This window comes from Emydura macquarii, unplaced genomic scaffold (assembly GCF_026122565.2).
Source record: "Emydura macquarii macquarii isolate MOO-44397 ecotype Brisbane River unplaced genomic scaffold, CSIRO-AGI_Emac_v2 contig_1253, whole genome shotgun sequence".
Classification (NCBI taxonomy): Eukaryota; Metazoa; Chordata; order Testudines; family Chelidae; genus Emydura; species Emydura macquarii.
The window spans coordinates 8,827,211-8,843,041 of NW_027131390.1; the positions used below are offsets into that span (position 1 = coordinate 8,827,211).

Consider the following 15,831-nt stretch of genomic DNA (forward strand, 5'->3'; position numbering starts at 1 on the left):
GCAAATCAATCCAGCTATTTTAGTGATACTATGGGAAGCTTTACGGAAAGCTGAGGTCATTCAGTCATCAGAAAAGTCAACTTATAGTCCTGACGCCTGCCAGACTTTATAGAAAGGAATGGAGGTGAGCTGGCACATGTTGCTCTTCAGAAGAGCAACAACAAAAAATACGTCTTTATATGTGGTGCTAGCACACGGAATCAGTAGCTGCACTCTGTTGCCTCAGAGCTGGAGTTAACTTGTGGTTGGTGTCAGGCTGGCTGTAGCTTTGATCAAATGAAGTCCATGGACATAGTCCAGAGAGAGTACCTCTGGAGCTGTGCAAGAATTTCAGGAACAGCTTTGTCCCAGTCCCAGCTTAACATGGAAAGGCTGCAACATGAATTAAATCATCCATCATCTACTTCAGATCAGAGCATTTCAATCTGATCCCAATCTTATTTCTAACTTCTGAGAATCAGAAACTAGCAGAAACATCTAAATAAGTTCCTAAATGAAGCTTGTCTTCAAAGCATACCCAGTTTACCAGCCTCAGAGGTCTCATGCTTTGCAGCTGGATGAATGGTAGCCTTTTTAATTTTCCCAACTTTGATCATTAATTTTTGATCTTGCATGTGCCCATAGAGCATCTGTACAGGATCACGATAGCAATAATATTGACTTTAGGGAAGAAGGAAATTCACTTCTCTTTTCCAAGATAAAATTTCCGATTAGGGTTTTGTACAGAGAATTGAAAGGCAAACAGTGATAAGGGACTGGGTGCCAGAAAGAGCACAGCATCCATCAGTTGAAACATAATGATTCTTCTGTCCTGGATGGAGCAAAGTGTCCTATCTCTGTGTACAGCTGACCCAGGCAGAGATTGACACCCAAGATTTGCCTGCCAGCAGCAGAGACCATAAAAAATAAATGCAAATAAAGTACAGTTCAGTGTTATATGTAAACTACCAAAAAAAAAGGGGGGGGGGCCCGCATTTTTCTTCTGCATAGTGAAGTTTCAAAGCTGTATTAAGTCAACGTTCAGGTGAAAACTTTTGAAAGAACCACCATAACGTTTTGTTCAGAGTTATGAACATTTCAGAGTTACCTCCATTCTCGAGGTGTTCATAACTCTGAGGTTCTACTGTACTAACTGCATTAATAAAATTATTTCAAATTCAAAAGCTTTTCCCTCAGTGTGAATGGTGCATAAATGCACATTAGGATTCCCTACTAAACAGTAATTCTAATAAGACTGTGCCTGCCCTAGGGACTAGGACCTATCGAACCTCAGAAGTCTAATTTGTTAATTGGGGATTTTCAAGTAATCAATATAATTAACACACAACAGATAGATCAGGCTACAACAACCACTGCTTTAAGTTCCAAACTCATGCACCCAAGATGTGTGTGTCACAGACAGTATGGATCCATGCAGGAAATCGGCACAGAGAACCACAGTTGTTATGGTAAGTAACTATAAATTTTAGTGAAACTGCTTCAGAAAATGGAGAAGGATTTGAGTTTTAGTACAACCCATTCATCTCTAACATCATCCTTCTGCTCCCCTCTGATACATGGGATTGTTTGGGAGCACTCAGATATAGTCTCTTTACAATGAAGTTGAAGCTATATCAGACTGTCTTTCTGATTCCCATGTTAGGACTGGGGAGGGCGGAGAGGCCTGTGCCTCTAAGTCTAGCACAGGGAAAGGGAGGGCCAGAATCAGTCTTAAGTTATTAGAAGGCCATAACTTAATTTCTGCTTTAGCTGGTACTGGCTTCCTGGAGAAGAAGGTTCCCTATCCCACATCTGACTTCTCTTCCTTCCTCCCCCCTCCCCCCCAGATCTCTGACAAAACACTCTGGGGCACTGATATCACCAGTGCATTCTCTATTATGACCTATCCATTGTTAACAGAGGTTCCCATTGTCATGGACATTGCAGAGATTATACCTGCCCAAGGACTCCTTGGCTGAGACAAGCTCATACAGCTGCATGTCTCTGCTATAATGACTGCGGAGAAGGTAGATAGGGAGCAGAGATCTGTCTATAAAAGGGAAATCAGGACTCTTCCTCCACTGACTTCTTGCTCTTTGTTTCTGTTCTCTGACCCCAATCCCAGGAAATGCTTTTCATTCCTTCCCATCTGTCCTGCAGTTTCTGTTATATTTTCAGGAATATGTTACAACACTCAATTCACCTTTGAGGCCTTCCTCAAGTAAGGAATTCACACACACATCTTGGGGGACCTTTTTACTGAGCTTCCAAAAAATGGCCACCAACGTATTTTTTAAGTATTTCTATAGTGTTACAACTCCATCCCACTGAACAGGTGTTCTCCTCCTCCGTTAGCAGCAGAGCACTTCTCGCTGGACTTCCTTGCTTTCTCAGAAGAAACCATTTTAACGGGGACTATCTGGATAAAATGCCATCTTACTTCTATAAGTTTGTACAGCACTATAGGGTACTGGTCTGTAACTGTAGCTCCTGGGTTTCAAAACCACTGTCTATCTGGGCCCTGTTTATCCTGCCTACTCATAAAATATCTCAGCATTTTGACTGTTGGTTTGGCCTACATTTGGATCTGCATTTACCAAGCCTGAAAGGATGAAGAACTTAGCTATGGCTATGAATAGAATCTCAAGACCTAAAGACTTTAGGTTTTTCCATCTTGATCCTAACTCTGGCCTCCAAACCTGGACCAAAACTCTTGGCCAAGATTTTAAAAAATGACTAGAGATTGGAGGTGTCTCAGTTTTAGTCTTCCAACAAAAGACACCATAAAAGGGGGCCTGTTTTCCAAAAAGTGCTGAGCGCCCTCCCTCTGAAAATCAGTTCTCTTTTAATGTGTCTCTCATTGAGCACCCAAAATTTCAGACACCCAAGATCACTAGTTGCTTTTGAAAACCTCTGACCACCTGGTTTTGGATGTGGTTTGTTTTGTTTCTGTTTTTTTAATGGAAGAAGATACAGTTCCTTCTATTGCCGCTCTCTGTCCAACTCCTTGTGCTGTATTTTTACAAACTTAACAAAAGGAAAAATCCAGAAAGGCTCTTTAGGTATGGTTATCTAAATGCACCTATAACTCTGATTTATTGCAGTAATGATGCAGATGGCGACTGGCACTCAGTTTTTGGGGAACTATGTGATTTTGCTGTTGTCTTCTAGCATCAGTCCAAGTGAGTATTGCAAAGAGGAAAGTATTTTAATAGAAGTAGCAAGTAAATTTGGTACATAATATTGGTAAAGTATCAGCTCAGCGACGTTATTTTTGCCTGCAAAACACCAAGTGCTACTGAAATTCCAGGGTTTCAAATTGTGCAGGATGCTGCAGATTGATTTATTTTAAAAAATTAAGTATTTCTCTCCCCAAATTGTAACCCATTTCTTTTGCCTGTCTGTCCAGACTTTAGATGGAAAACCACTGTCTGTTGTCTTCTACCTGGTATTGAATCTCACTCTTTTTTTTTTTTAACCTTATTTATAGATTTTTCCACCTTAAAGAAACAATTATAGGGTTCCCATTTTACAATATGACTCAACCTGTCCAAGGGTGAAATCAGGAGAGCCACAAAGCCCGTTGAGTGATATTTGGGCCTTGTACAGTAGCACAGAAGGGTTAAGGGGACTTTTGACTAGGCAAGTTATCAGGCAATAAGTGGTATGAATAGAAGCAGACCCTGTAGTGTCAAACATGCATAACAGAACAACATGTACAAGGGATCCAAGATCACATTTGACCCTTTGATGCCACACCACAACGGCAGCACACTTGGCCCACGGAAAGAGGAAGAGCGACTGGTTGCTCTGCTGAGACTATTTTTCAGGAGTGATATTGAAAGGGTTCAGAGGCATCTGGGAGATCCCGCTGCTCTAACATGAGGATAAATTACTTTTTAATGACCTTCAACTCCTAATAGTCTAGGAAGCGTTTACACCCAGCCACATGTACGCACATTCAGAATCCCCATAGTACAAGCTGTGCTTGTGTGTGGGGTAATTCCAGCTTAGCAGCCCCCTCGGTTCCTAGTATGGAACCATGTGCATGTTCCTTCAGTTGTGTGTGGGGGAAGCATTGGTACTGCTCACAGGACTGGCTTGCTCTCCAGATGAAGGGGAAACCTGGGCTTGACCAGGACCATCAGCACTAAAAGCAGTTGTCCCTGTCACTTGATTAACGGAGTAACTCCATAAGCTGGTAGCAATAGTAAGATCTTCTCTTATGTGGCCCAGCCTCTGGAGGGGAACATGTGACTTCGCAGTATTTCCAAGTAATGTCCACAGATTTCATTAAGAAGTAAGATGACTGCTAGCCTGCCAACATTTCAGCAATATCTGCCGCTAATATCTCAGCCATGAGATGGTGGAATTCAACCTCGTGTGGACTCATGAGTCCTGGTGATTCATCACATTTGTTTCTCAGGTTTCACCTCCTCTCCTTTTAAACCATCTGTTGCTGATATTGCCTCAGCTTTATTGTGTAATGAATTTCTTCATTTTCTATTATCATCTTTGCTGTACCAAGAGAGAGAGGACTGTCTTGTGGTTAAGGCACTGCCCTGAGACATAGGTAAGTCTAGAGTCAACTCCTATCTTTGCCACAAATTTCATGTGTGACTTTGGCAAGTCACCCAAACTCTCCATGCTTCATTTCCCTGCTTGTCAAATGTGGATCGTGATATTACTTCCTTTCCCCTACCTTTGTCGGTCTTGGCTATTCAAAGTGTGAACTCTGTGGGGTAGAGCCTGGGCCTTATGGTGTGTTGGTATAGTGCCTATTACAGTGGGATCCTGATCTCAGGTGAGGCCTTGAAGGGCTGCTGTTATGAAATACAGTTACATGGTGCAGGTTTTAAGCAATATACAGCTTGTATATGAACAGTAAAGCTTTAGACCTTGACAATTTCTGGCTAAAAGGATTCTTTAATTTAAATTTCATAGCAATAGTTCTTTGCTCATCTTGGTTCATGAAGCAAATTGAAGTAATATAATTGAATACAGGCCAAAAAGACATTTATACTTAACCCTGCTAGCTATCCATAGGCACAATTCATAATGACGAGAAATGCTTTTGAAATGAAAGATAATCACTATGCAAATGTCACTGCATGTAATTAATTATGGATATTTTGATAGTAATGAACTAATCGTTCTGAACTTTCAGGATTGGCTTCATCAATTCAGCATGTTTTAAAAAGAAGTGGAGTGGCACCCAACAAACCTAAAACAAAATTAGAAGATATATCAGAAGCGCTGTTAAAGTTCTTCAATCCAGTGAGTAAGTGTTGCTGAGATCATTGGAGTGTTATCTCTCTCCTTTTTGCAGCATTCAATGTATTTGAAACATTCAACCCAATCTGTAAAACCTTGTTAAATGTCATTTAGCAGGTCCCGTTAAAAGTGGCATTATATCCATGTGACATTATGTCCACATTTGGAACGTAGATTTGCTTCCATTGTTGCATGATTATTGCCTGCTATAAGGTCCTTCATTCTAAATGACATGTTATATTCATGTTTGCAGTGTTATATTCATGCCATATAATGCTGGATACTTGCCGAGCCATGTGTGAAAGGACATAGTGATCTGACGTATCCATAACTATTGCTATAGATGTTGACTACATGTACTTGATTCTGAAAGATCTGATTCTGCATTCTTCACTCACCCAGTGCTCCTTTGATTTCAATATAGGACTTTCAGATGTGCAAGGAAAAGAGTAGTTCCATAATGAGATCTGAGAGCAATAAGGAAAAGGGAAACAGCTATGGGTAACACTATAGGTATGCAGATCCTCAGCTGGTGTCAATATACATAACCTCACTGGAAGTCACTGGAGCTACACCTGTTTATACCAGCTGACGATCTAGCCCCATAGACATGATAACTGAGTAACTAGTTTAAGTGCCTGATCCTGCATTACTTAACGAAACTGGACATTTACCATGGACTTCAATGGGTACAGGATCAAGGATGCAGTAAAAATGAATTTAGCAGGATCTATATCTATATATAAGCTGGATATAAGTCAACTGTGTGCCCTTATTGCCAAGAAGGCTAACAGCATATTGGGCTGCATTAGTAGGAGCATTGCCAGCAGATTGAAGAAAGTGATTATTCCCCTCTATTCAGCACTGGTGAGGCCACATTTGGAGTATTGTGTCCAATTTTGGGCCCCCCATGACAGGAAGGATGTGGACAAATTGGAGAAAGTCCGGGGAGGGCAACGAAAATTATTAGGGAGCTGGAGCACACAATTTATGAGGAGAGATTGAGGATACTGGGCTTGCTTAGTCTGCAAAAGAAAAGGGAGATTTGATAGCAGCCTTCAACTACCTGAAAGGAGGATTCCAGGAAAGATGGAACTAAGCTGTTCTCAATGGTGGCAGATGACAGAACAAGGAACAATGATCTCAAGTTGTAGTGGGGGAGATCTAGCTTGGGTATTAGGAAAAACTTTTTCACTAGGAGGATGGTGAAGCACTGGAATGAGCTACCTAGGGAGGTGGTGGAATCTCCATCCTTAAGGCCCAGCTTGACAAAGCCCTGGCTGGGATGATTTAGTTGGGGTTGGTCCTGCATTAAGCAGGAAGTTGGAATAGATGATCTCTTGAGCTCCCTTCCAACCCTAATCTTCTATGATTCTATATGATCTCCCACAATTGCTGTGTAAGCATCATATAACCAAGGGAAGGCACATAGTTCTGTTGAATGCCCTATTCTCCCCACTCCCTCTTTAGCAATTTCTAATGTTTATATTTGTATCTAACTGTTTTATGTGAAAGTATATATGTTTTGTTTGGGAAATACAGTTACTTTCTTAAATACTGCAAATACCAGTTTTACAGACAAGTAAACTGCAGATAAAATGTTGGAGACATCCCATTATTCATAAATATTTTATACATTTAGAGCTTTGCACAGCATTTTGGAATAAATTCATTATTAAATAGCAAATTTTAAATATATTTCAAATTTACTGTAGCCATCTGGATGATATTTTCTTAGGTTTTTGTCCCTGCCAGCTGAAAATGACTTCCCAGGAAGTGCATACAATTAAATCCTGAGAGAGAGGTAGATGCAACATAAAGTGTGGTGGGTCTTTCAGAAAACCATAAGCTGGAATTAAAACTGAATAGGGTTTTTGTGTTGCTTTTTCTTTATGAGAAGATCTCCAGTCAGAAAGCTAAATCTCCATTTCTAGTTGTTCTTCAAAACTTTAAAAATTAGAAAACCACAACACTGTGCTATTTAGATTATACTTTTCTTAAATATAATATTAATGTTTCTGTCCCTGAAACATCAAGAGCCCTTTCAAGGTGTCTTAAGTTATATGATCTAAGCTTGCCTTAAGCTTTAGTTACTATTTTTATTATTTATTGTTATTACCACAATGCCTAAGAATCCTAATCATGGACCGATACCCCATTGTGCTAGGTGCTGTACAAACACAGAACAAAGAGATGGTCCCTGCCCCCAAGGAGCTTACAATCTAATATGGAGAGATTGTTCCATATCCAAAAATTCATCATTTATGGAAATCAGTTATACCATTCCCTTGGATGTGTACCCATCAAAACATACTGAACATATATAATTATCATCACATTGTTAAATATATAGAAATATATCATTATTAAATAACTAAAATGATCATTAGTATGTAATTATTTGATTGAGCATTTTTCTTAGAACTGAAACATCATGCTTTATTTAATTTTTGAAAGCATGTCGTCCCAAAGAAGATCAAAGAGTAGTTGTTTGCCACGCAGGAGAGAGTATTAACAAGACCACTTGTCTGAAAAATAGATGTTGTCACTCTTCAAAAAAAAGCAGTGAACTGAAGTGCTATACCCCACTCAAAGACAGTAAGTAAGCATGTTCAGTAAATTGTTGCAGAATTCTCTTAGCCAAATGCATCATCTGCTCAGATTCTGTGTTCTTCTGTTCTGTTTATTCCCTTAACTTTACAGTGTGCCACTCTGACAGGTAAGCTTATAGCTCATTGTCATCATGGTTGCATATTATGTAATAGAGAGGTCAGATCACTGATACAAAATTATCTGGTTTGCTTCATAAGCTGAGCTCAAGGAAATAATGTGTGTTTCAATATAACCAAATGTAAGATCATATATCTAAGAACAAAAAATGCAGGCCATATTTGCAGGATGGGGGAAGCAGTGACTCTGAAAAAGATGGGGGGTTCATGGTGGATAATCAGCTGAATATGAGCTCTTAGTACGACACTGTGGCCAAAAGAGTTAATGTATCAACACTTAACTCTATATAAACAGAGGAATATTGAGAAGGAGTAGAGAGGTTATATTGCCCCTCTGTATTTGTCACTGGTGTGGCCACTACTGGAATATTGTGTCCAGTTCTGGTGTCCACAATTCAAGGAGGATGTTGAAAAAAAGGAGAGGATTCACAGAAAAGCCACAAGAATGATGAAAAGATTGGAAAACAGGCCTGAGAGTGAAAGACTCCAGGGCTCTGAGCCTCAAAGGTATTAGGTACATAACTCCTATTGAAATCAATTGTTGTTACTTTTCGTCTTCATCAATCTCATTTTTGCTTATACATGAAAGTTACTGGAAATTGGATACTCTTATTTCTTCAGAGACGATTGGACATTTTTATGGAGATGGTTTTATATCCAGAGCACTGTCAAAGACAAGATACTAGAGTAGAGTGGTTCTGGGACATTTGCCATCGACTTCAGTGGGAATAGGATCAAGCTCTAAGAAAACTCTGCAAAATTTAGACATCAGTATTACAGTGAAAGATAATTTCTAGTTGAGGTGGGTCTGAATGGAAAACTGGCCTAACTCTTTATCTCATGTAAACTAGCATATCCCCATTGACTTGAATACCGCTACACTGATTTACATGAGCGGAAGATCTGGCCTCATATTTCCATGAAACCCCAAAGAAATGTTCATAAGCTAACATATTTACTGTTCAATTTCCATTTATTTGAGCACACAATAATGGAAACAGCAAACCAAAGATCAAATTCTGATACCTTTAGTCCAGTTTAGTAGCACCTTATTCCAGGAATGCTTCCACAGGTTTCCGGGGGGAACTACTCATAGAGTAAGGTACTACTGAGCGTGAGTCAGGCTATCAGAATCTGCCCATTACTAAGAAGTGTGACACAGTCATAAAGTCTTTAATAATATTCATTCTACGATTTGGCTATATTACATGTAAAAAGATGATTCGCTATAGTGGAGAGAAAAGATATACAGTGAATTACAGCTCTCCAGCTCAGTTTAGGACACGCACTCAAGTGAACGTTAAAATTAAATATGCTTATTCAGCTGCAACTGCTTGATTCCTCCTTTAACTTAAGCTTTTATTGTTTGGAAGTAAACATCAAGGGCCTAATATTTTACCTAGTTATCTGTTTGTAGATTCAGTAGCTCTGTGAATAGTCCAAGATGTACATCATAACCATCTGTTGACAAAATATAAACACCGAGCAGACATTAAACTCAGAGCACTCACATTTCTATAGAGGAGTCAAGGGCTTGATCTTGGGAGTTTTGCCATTGACTTTAATAGGAACAGGCTCGAGCCTTAAGAAAATGTTGCAAAAGCTACGGACCTCAATACTGCAGCAGTGAAAGATATTTTCAAGCAAAGGTGGCTATGAACTGGAACCGCAGCCTAAATTTTCATGACTGACTGGTGATTTTATGTGTCTTAATTTTTGGGTGCTCAACTTGAGATACCTTTAAAGGAGCCTCATTTTCAGGCTCTGGGCACACACAATCGCAAGTTACTTCTAAAAAATGGAGGCTTCCATCTGAACCTATCAAGTATCTGTGAGGTTTGGATTGAGATCAGATTCCAGATTTGATCTTTTAAATCTGGATTCATTTCTAACATCTGCTTGTTTTGTTCATAGAACAGGACTACTTAAACACATCTGGCTTTCTTAGATGTTTTCTCTCTATTGCATCAATCAAGTATGCTTGAATCTAGCTCTCTCGATCTCACATAATTAATACATACTTCTATTGAACGAACAGGACTTCAGCTGATGCTGCGACTGTTTGGACTTGGAATAGGAGGGATGATTATTATGGGGTGTCTGCCACTTTTCTGCTGTACATATTTACAGAAGAGGTAAGAAAATATTGTGTGACACTGAACTAGATACATATCACAGTACCGCGGTAGCTTGGAAGTCTGGGCTTGTTTAAAACCATTAAGGGGAAAGAGGGCAGAAAGCAGTCAAAAGTCTATTGTGGAGACATCCACAAAGAATGCTTTTATTTTAAAACCTCCATAAAAAGTCAAAAATAATTTGACTTGGGAAAAGTTCAGGTAATGAATTCCAGGTAATATCTATGGACACGGTCACCCCTTCCAAAGACCCAGTTTTGTAGCCTTACAGTCTAACCCTGCAACTGGCTTTGCTTGGGGAGATCCATGCGCCAGTGCAGAAACCCATTTACTTCAAGGGGGCTCTGAGGAGGCACAGTGGTCTGCCTGCATGGATCTCAGTGCAGGGTCGGGGTCTGGATCATGGTCTAAGCTAAGTTCTGAGCAGAACTGACTCCTAACCTTATCAGATTTGTTGAGAGGTTGGAGACCGACTTTGAGTGGGCACCACGCCTGCCCCTTCATTTCAGCGAATCAGTCCTTCCTCCCACTTTTATATGGATGTAGCTTTTAACCCAGTGGGTCCCAAACGTTTTACTAAGTTGGCCTACCCAGGGCATTTTATATATACGTATAAACTACTATTGCTTGCTAGGAGCAGGCTGAGGAGCAGGAGCTACTCCAGCCCCTGCTTTCCCCTTTGCCTTCCCCAGCCCCACCCCGGGCCCTTGCGTTCTCAGCTCTCCAGCCCCTACTCGGTTCCATCAACTGCCCTTCCTCTCCCAGCCCTGCCCCCTCCTGCAGCTCCATCCGGCCCCTCCCTGCTGACTCCAGACACTTCCGCTACCCAGAGCCTGCCCCTTGTACCACTGCCTGCCGGCCTCGCCCGGCAGAAGCGCGCGCACAGCAATGGGGGCGCTTCTGGGACATAGGCAGGGCTGAGAGTGCCATGGGGAGGCAGTGGCAGGCAACCCACCTCGCGCAGCCCAGAACCCCATTGTTTTAACCACTAAAATAAATTTGCCCCCGTTATCCTTCCCTGACCCAGGAGTAAAGGGGCACCAACAAGCACCGTTCATGAACACAAAGCTGACAAACATAAATGAGAACAAACCAAACGGCCGCTTAGGCCCAGATTCACAAAGATACGTAGGCTTCTAACTTCCATTGAAATCAGTGGCGTCAGGTGCCTAAATAACTTGGGCAATCTGGGTTTTAGTCTGGCAGTGCCGTGGTTATTTCAAGAGGACGCTGCAGCGTTGCATGTCTGGCACCAGCTGGGGTGAAGGCATGAATCGCAGCACTGGCAGCCCACCCAACCCTTACACCCACTCAGTACTTGCCCAGCCCAACATGGGCCAGTGTCTCTGTGGTGGTCCAACATGGCAGGTATCTTAGATCCAGAGAAAATTCAGAACAGCAGTCAAAGATGGAGAAAAATACTCTCCCCGTGGTAAGAGCACTTGATCTCTCTTTATAATATAAGGGTAAGTGGAAGGAACTAAGAAAACAGCCTCACGTTTGCCCTCTCTCTCCAGTCACTGGTAGAAGGAAGGCAGAACCTTTTCTTTCACCCTGATCTTAAAGGACATTTCTGCAAAATGGTGAAGTTAGTTAGGGTAGAAAAATGGCTACTGCACAGGCAGTGACATGCAGATGTGGATCAGGAGTCACATGAAAGAGATAAAACAAAAGAGAGAGTGATTTGAAAGGCGGGGGAGGAATAGAAATGCACAACATGGAAGAATGAATCTGAAATGATATAATAAGTTTCAGGATTGAAGGGAAAGCTAAAATAAAGCAGTTAGACGTGAGGGAAGTGAGGCAGAGTGAGAAGGGCTAGGAGCATATTGTGGGGAGCAAGTGAATGAAGAATATCTCTAATGCTGCTAATGTGAGATGTTTTGTTGATGTGTATGAAACATGAAGTGAGTGTTATGTGAACGGTTTACAGTATTGATATTATGGTGTGATTCAGAATATATATGCTGTTATGGTAATGGGGTAAGTGTAAGCTATGCAATACTGAAGTAGTTAAACTCAGAGGGAATGTATTAGCATAATTCCGGTTTATTCTCCTAAACTGGACATTCATATTGAATGGATAACACTTCATATAATACTACTAGCTCAGTTAAGGTGACAGAACTGCCATTTTTTTCTTATAAAGAGTGTTTTCCTAGTGTGAAATTTGCCGCACCAAAAAGATACCAGTAGGCTGTGTGGGTATGTGTAAAGACACACACTGCATGCACACAAACATGCACACACTCTCCGCTAATGCTCTGGCTCGCCAGATGGCTATTTGCTGTGGAGTTCCACATTTAGACAAATCCTGTTGTGCAAATTGCCACATTACAACTTACACTGTGCTCAACAGCTGATGTTCGGAATGCAGATAGCCACGCTGAGCTGTCAGTGACTCTGAAAACAGGAGGCAAAGTATTAGCATGAAATTATCTTCAAAAAATTGAAAATGAATTAATGTTTGTTTGCTTTGAGAGAACTCGCGTTAATGTTTCAATGCTCATTTTTGTACTTTTTCATTATACAGTTTAGCTAGGAATATTGCTCTTTTGCTAAGAGGGTTTTTGTAATGCGGTGATTAACCAGATGCTAAATGGTTTTAATTTCCAGCGTCATATATTGGAATTCTAGGAAAGAAGCAAACCTATAACACAGTAACTTTGATAGAGTTTGCTAGTTTAAGAAGGCTGCTGATAGAGGAGAGGGCCTTGACAAATGTTCTCCTTATGGGCCAAACCCTGGTACCTGGGAGGAATTTCTGATGGCTTCATCAGCATCCCAGAGACATGGCAGAACAGCTGTCAGCAGGGCCGTTTTAAAACCTTCGTAGGCCGTAGGCACACTTGCCTTCATAGGCCCCCTGAGCGAAATAACTAATTTGATTTTAAGCTATTAATAAATAGTTTTTTAAATAAAAATAAAAAACTATATATAAAATTTTTTTTCGTAGGCCCTGAAAGTTTCGGAGGCCCTAGGCACTGTGCTTATTGTGCCTAATGGATAATATGGCCCTGGTTGTCAGTGGAATCCTGCAGGCAACATTCACACTGTTTGTAATGTAGCTGGTGGGGTGGAAGTTATAATTATGTTCTTGAGCTACAAAAAACTGGCTTCTGTTACTGCTGGCAAAGCTCTTGGAGCACTAGGCAGTGGATTCATCAGAAACACCATGCTTCTCCTAGGCCCACCTCAAACCTCCCAGTAAAAGAGTATGTAGAGAGCCCCTGCAAAACTAAGCTCATCATGCAGGGGTCATGGATCCAGTGCAGCAGACACAAATTAGGCTATTTTGCATAGCACCAGTTCTGCATCTAGGGACCTTCACATCTACAGGCAGAAAAAAGGGGTGGGATTTCTTTCTTTGTACACTAACCTTCACCTCTGGTCCAGTTCTAGCTCAGGTCACTAATTTGCTGGTTGTCTTCCTAGTTCCTGCCATATCTCCAAACCACCATACACTTGGACATAGTTAGAAATGATTGGTTGTCTACTCAGGAGATGCTCAGCATTGGGATAGCAGAGGTATTTGCAGTATCTACATTTTCATTAGATTTTTTTCTCTTTCTTCCTCTTTGCTTCCATTGTTCAGTCTCTGCTTAGTAAAATATGAAGCCTATAACTTTTGAGTGAAACTCCTGAACTCATATTGGTCCAACTGGTTCAAAATTATGCGAAATAAAATGTGACCATCTCTAGTTCAAAGATAATATGATACCTAAAGTAGTTGATGGAAATGGATCTTAGAGAAGACTAGGAAGGGGGATTGGAATATACGGTGAAAAAGCAGAGAAGCCCATGGACAGAAAACCTCAGAGATGGCAAACACTTTGTCCAGGTGCTTTTCCTTGCCTGAAACGTCTTGAAGTTCTAAGGCTGAAATCCTGGCCCTGCTCAAGTCAATGAGAGTTTTGCTAGTCAGGATTTCACCATAGGTCTTTGTGATAGCTTTCCTCCTGTGGATAGCACCCAATTTCAGTTGCAGTTTTAATGTGTTGCAGTCCATGTGCCAATCCTTTACTAAGAGCAAACAAAGAAGTAGAGCAAATTGTACAGAAGCAAACGAATAAAAGTGAAAACACTGGTGGCTCTTCACTGGATGTATTTAGGGAAGATGCTAAGGACCACAACTGCAAGAAGAAAGGTACCAATTTGATTTAAAAGTTAATCAACTGTTAATTGTTAGAGTATTAGCTCGCTGTTTCAGTTAGTATTGTTGCCTTAGTACCTATTTTATACCTGTATAGTAATAAACACTAGCAGCTGGCCTCTAGACCAATAAATTATGCTAACAGGCCCAGTTTATCAGGTAGCACCCCAATTTTTTGGCATGGGAGAAGCTAAGGATCTGCATTGTCAGAAGGAAAAAATCCTCTCATCTTCCCTAGGATGAAAAATGACACTGAAGACTCACCATGTCCAATACCACAGTCCTGAGTCTGCATTAGCCCCCACTGCTTTTTCAGGTGGATCTTTGTACTAGTAGAGCCACTGGTCCTGCCCCCACTCCTCCTCCCAGTCAGCCCCTCCTCTGCAAAAACTCTATGGTGTTAGGTGCATGGAGGAACCAATCGAGGAGTCAGGTTTAGCTGCTCACAGGACATGAGGCTCCATTGCCAAGGCCTGAGAAATCCTCTCCTGTATAGAGGAGTATAGAGGAGGCTAGGCAGGATTTAGCTCTGGGGTCTTTGCATGATCGCATAGGGTCAGATTTTACCACCCTGTCTTGCACTGAGGAGCACTCTACTTCACAAGTAGCCTCATTGAAATGAGCAGGACTGATGGTGGAGTAAAGTGCTGCTCCCCCTGTGTGAGGACACTCTCATCTGGCCCATAAGAAGTAACATTTAAGAAGGGCATGAACAGGGCCACCACTCACTAAAAGCAAGAGCAGGTAGCTTAGAGCAAAGGGGATTTTAAACACTTCCCTAAATCTGCCTTTACTCTGTGTTTGATATTTCTTTTTCCTTTATAGAGAAAATGCCAGCAGCTCTGGAACAGCATGGGCAAGACAAGGATGCCAGTGTAACCTGAGCGTATGTCAGAAAATGAAGACGAGGTGGTTTTTTTTGGTATCAAACTTGTATAGTGTCAACATCCTGTGTTAACTGATGCTGAGTATTTGTACCAGGAATTCTTAATATTTGATAAATTTAGATCTTTATCGCATTCTCCACCTCCAGTTCATTTAAATATCACCTGGGAGGAGCAACATCATGGCTAAGAAAGCGTAAGCTACTGGGGGCAGTTCCTCACTCAATGTTAAAGCCAGTCCTCCATTAATCATTTTGTAGAGTCCTCTTAACTGTGATAACTCTGAGCAAGGCAAGTAAAAGCTCTCATTAAGCAACTGCCCCCACTAAGGGAGGAGATCAGTTAAATTAAAAAGCAGTGGCTGTCATTCACTAAATTTGTTGCCAGAGTGACATCCCAGTTAAACTCATCCTGATTAAATGGTAGGTCAGTGATGATAATGCCAGCAGGTTACACTTTTGCAGCCAGCTAAATGCATTATCCTTTACTGGACTGCACTGGAAGGTGTAAAATCTGCATGTAAAATTTCCCTGAAATCAGGAGATTTAGGAGGACAAATTAGCTGATGAGGCCTGGGTTTCTGATTAGCATAATTAATTAATTAAGCTCTGTGTGTATCCTGAGGTGCAGGTGTTGTTAGATATAGAGGTGCAATCGTGGGAACAAGCTTTTGTTGT

General features: G+C 41.2%; 1 protein-coding gene across 1 annotated transcript; it reads left to right on the forward strand.

Annotated features, from left to right (window-relative positions):
* The first annotated feature begins 1,955 nt into the window (after positions 1–1,955).
* On the forward strand, positions 1,956–15,154 carry FMR1NB (FMR1 neighbor). The gene is made up of 7 exons (XM_067549673.1): positions 1,956–2,006; positions 3,084–3,161; positions 5,147–5,260; positions 7,711–7,851; positions 10,021–10,117; positions 14,122–14,264; positions 15,096–15,154. Exons 2-7 carry the CDS (start codon positions 3,086–3,088, stop codon positions 15,152–15,154), a joined length of 630 nt encoding a protein of 209 aa, XP_067405774.1. The 5' UTR covers positions 1,956–2,006; positions 3,084–3,085.
* The last annotated feature ends 677 nt before the right edge of the window (positions 15,155–15,831 follow it).

Coding starts and splice junctions, on each gene's coding strand:
- FMR1NB (XM_067549673.1), top strand. CDS start 3,086: ATGATGCAGATGGCGACTGGCACTCAGTTTTTGGGGAACTATGTGATT. Junction 3,162..5,146: donor GTCTTCTAGCATCAGTCCAA/GTGAGTATTGCA, acceptor CTGAACTTTCAG/GATTGGCTTCATCAATTCAG. Junction 5,261..7,710: donor AAAGTTCTTCAATCCAGTGA/GTAAGTGTTGCT, acceptor AATTTTTGAAAG/CATGTCGTCCCAAAGAAGAT.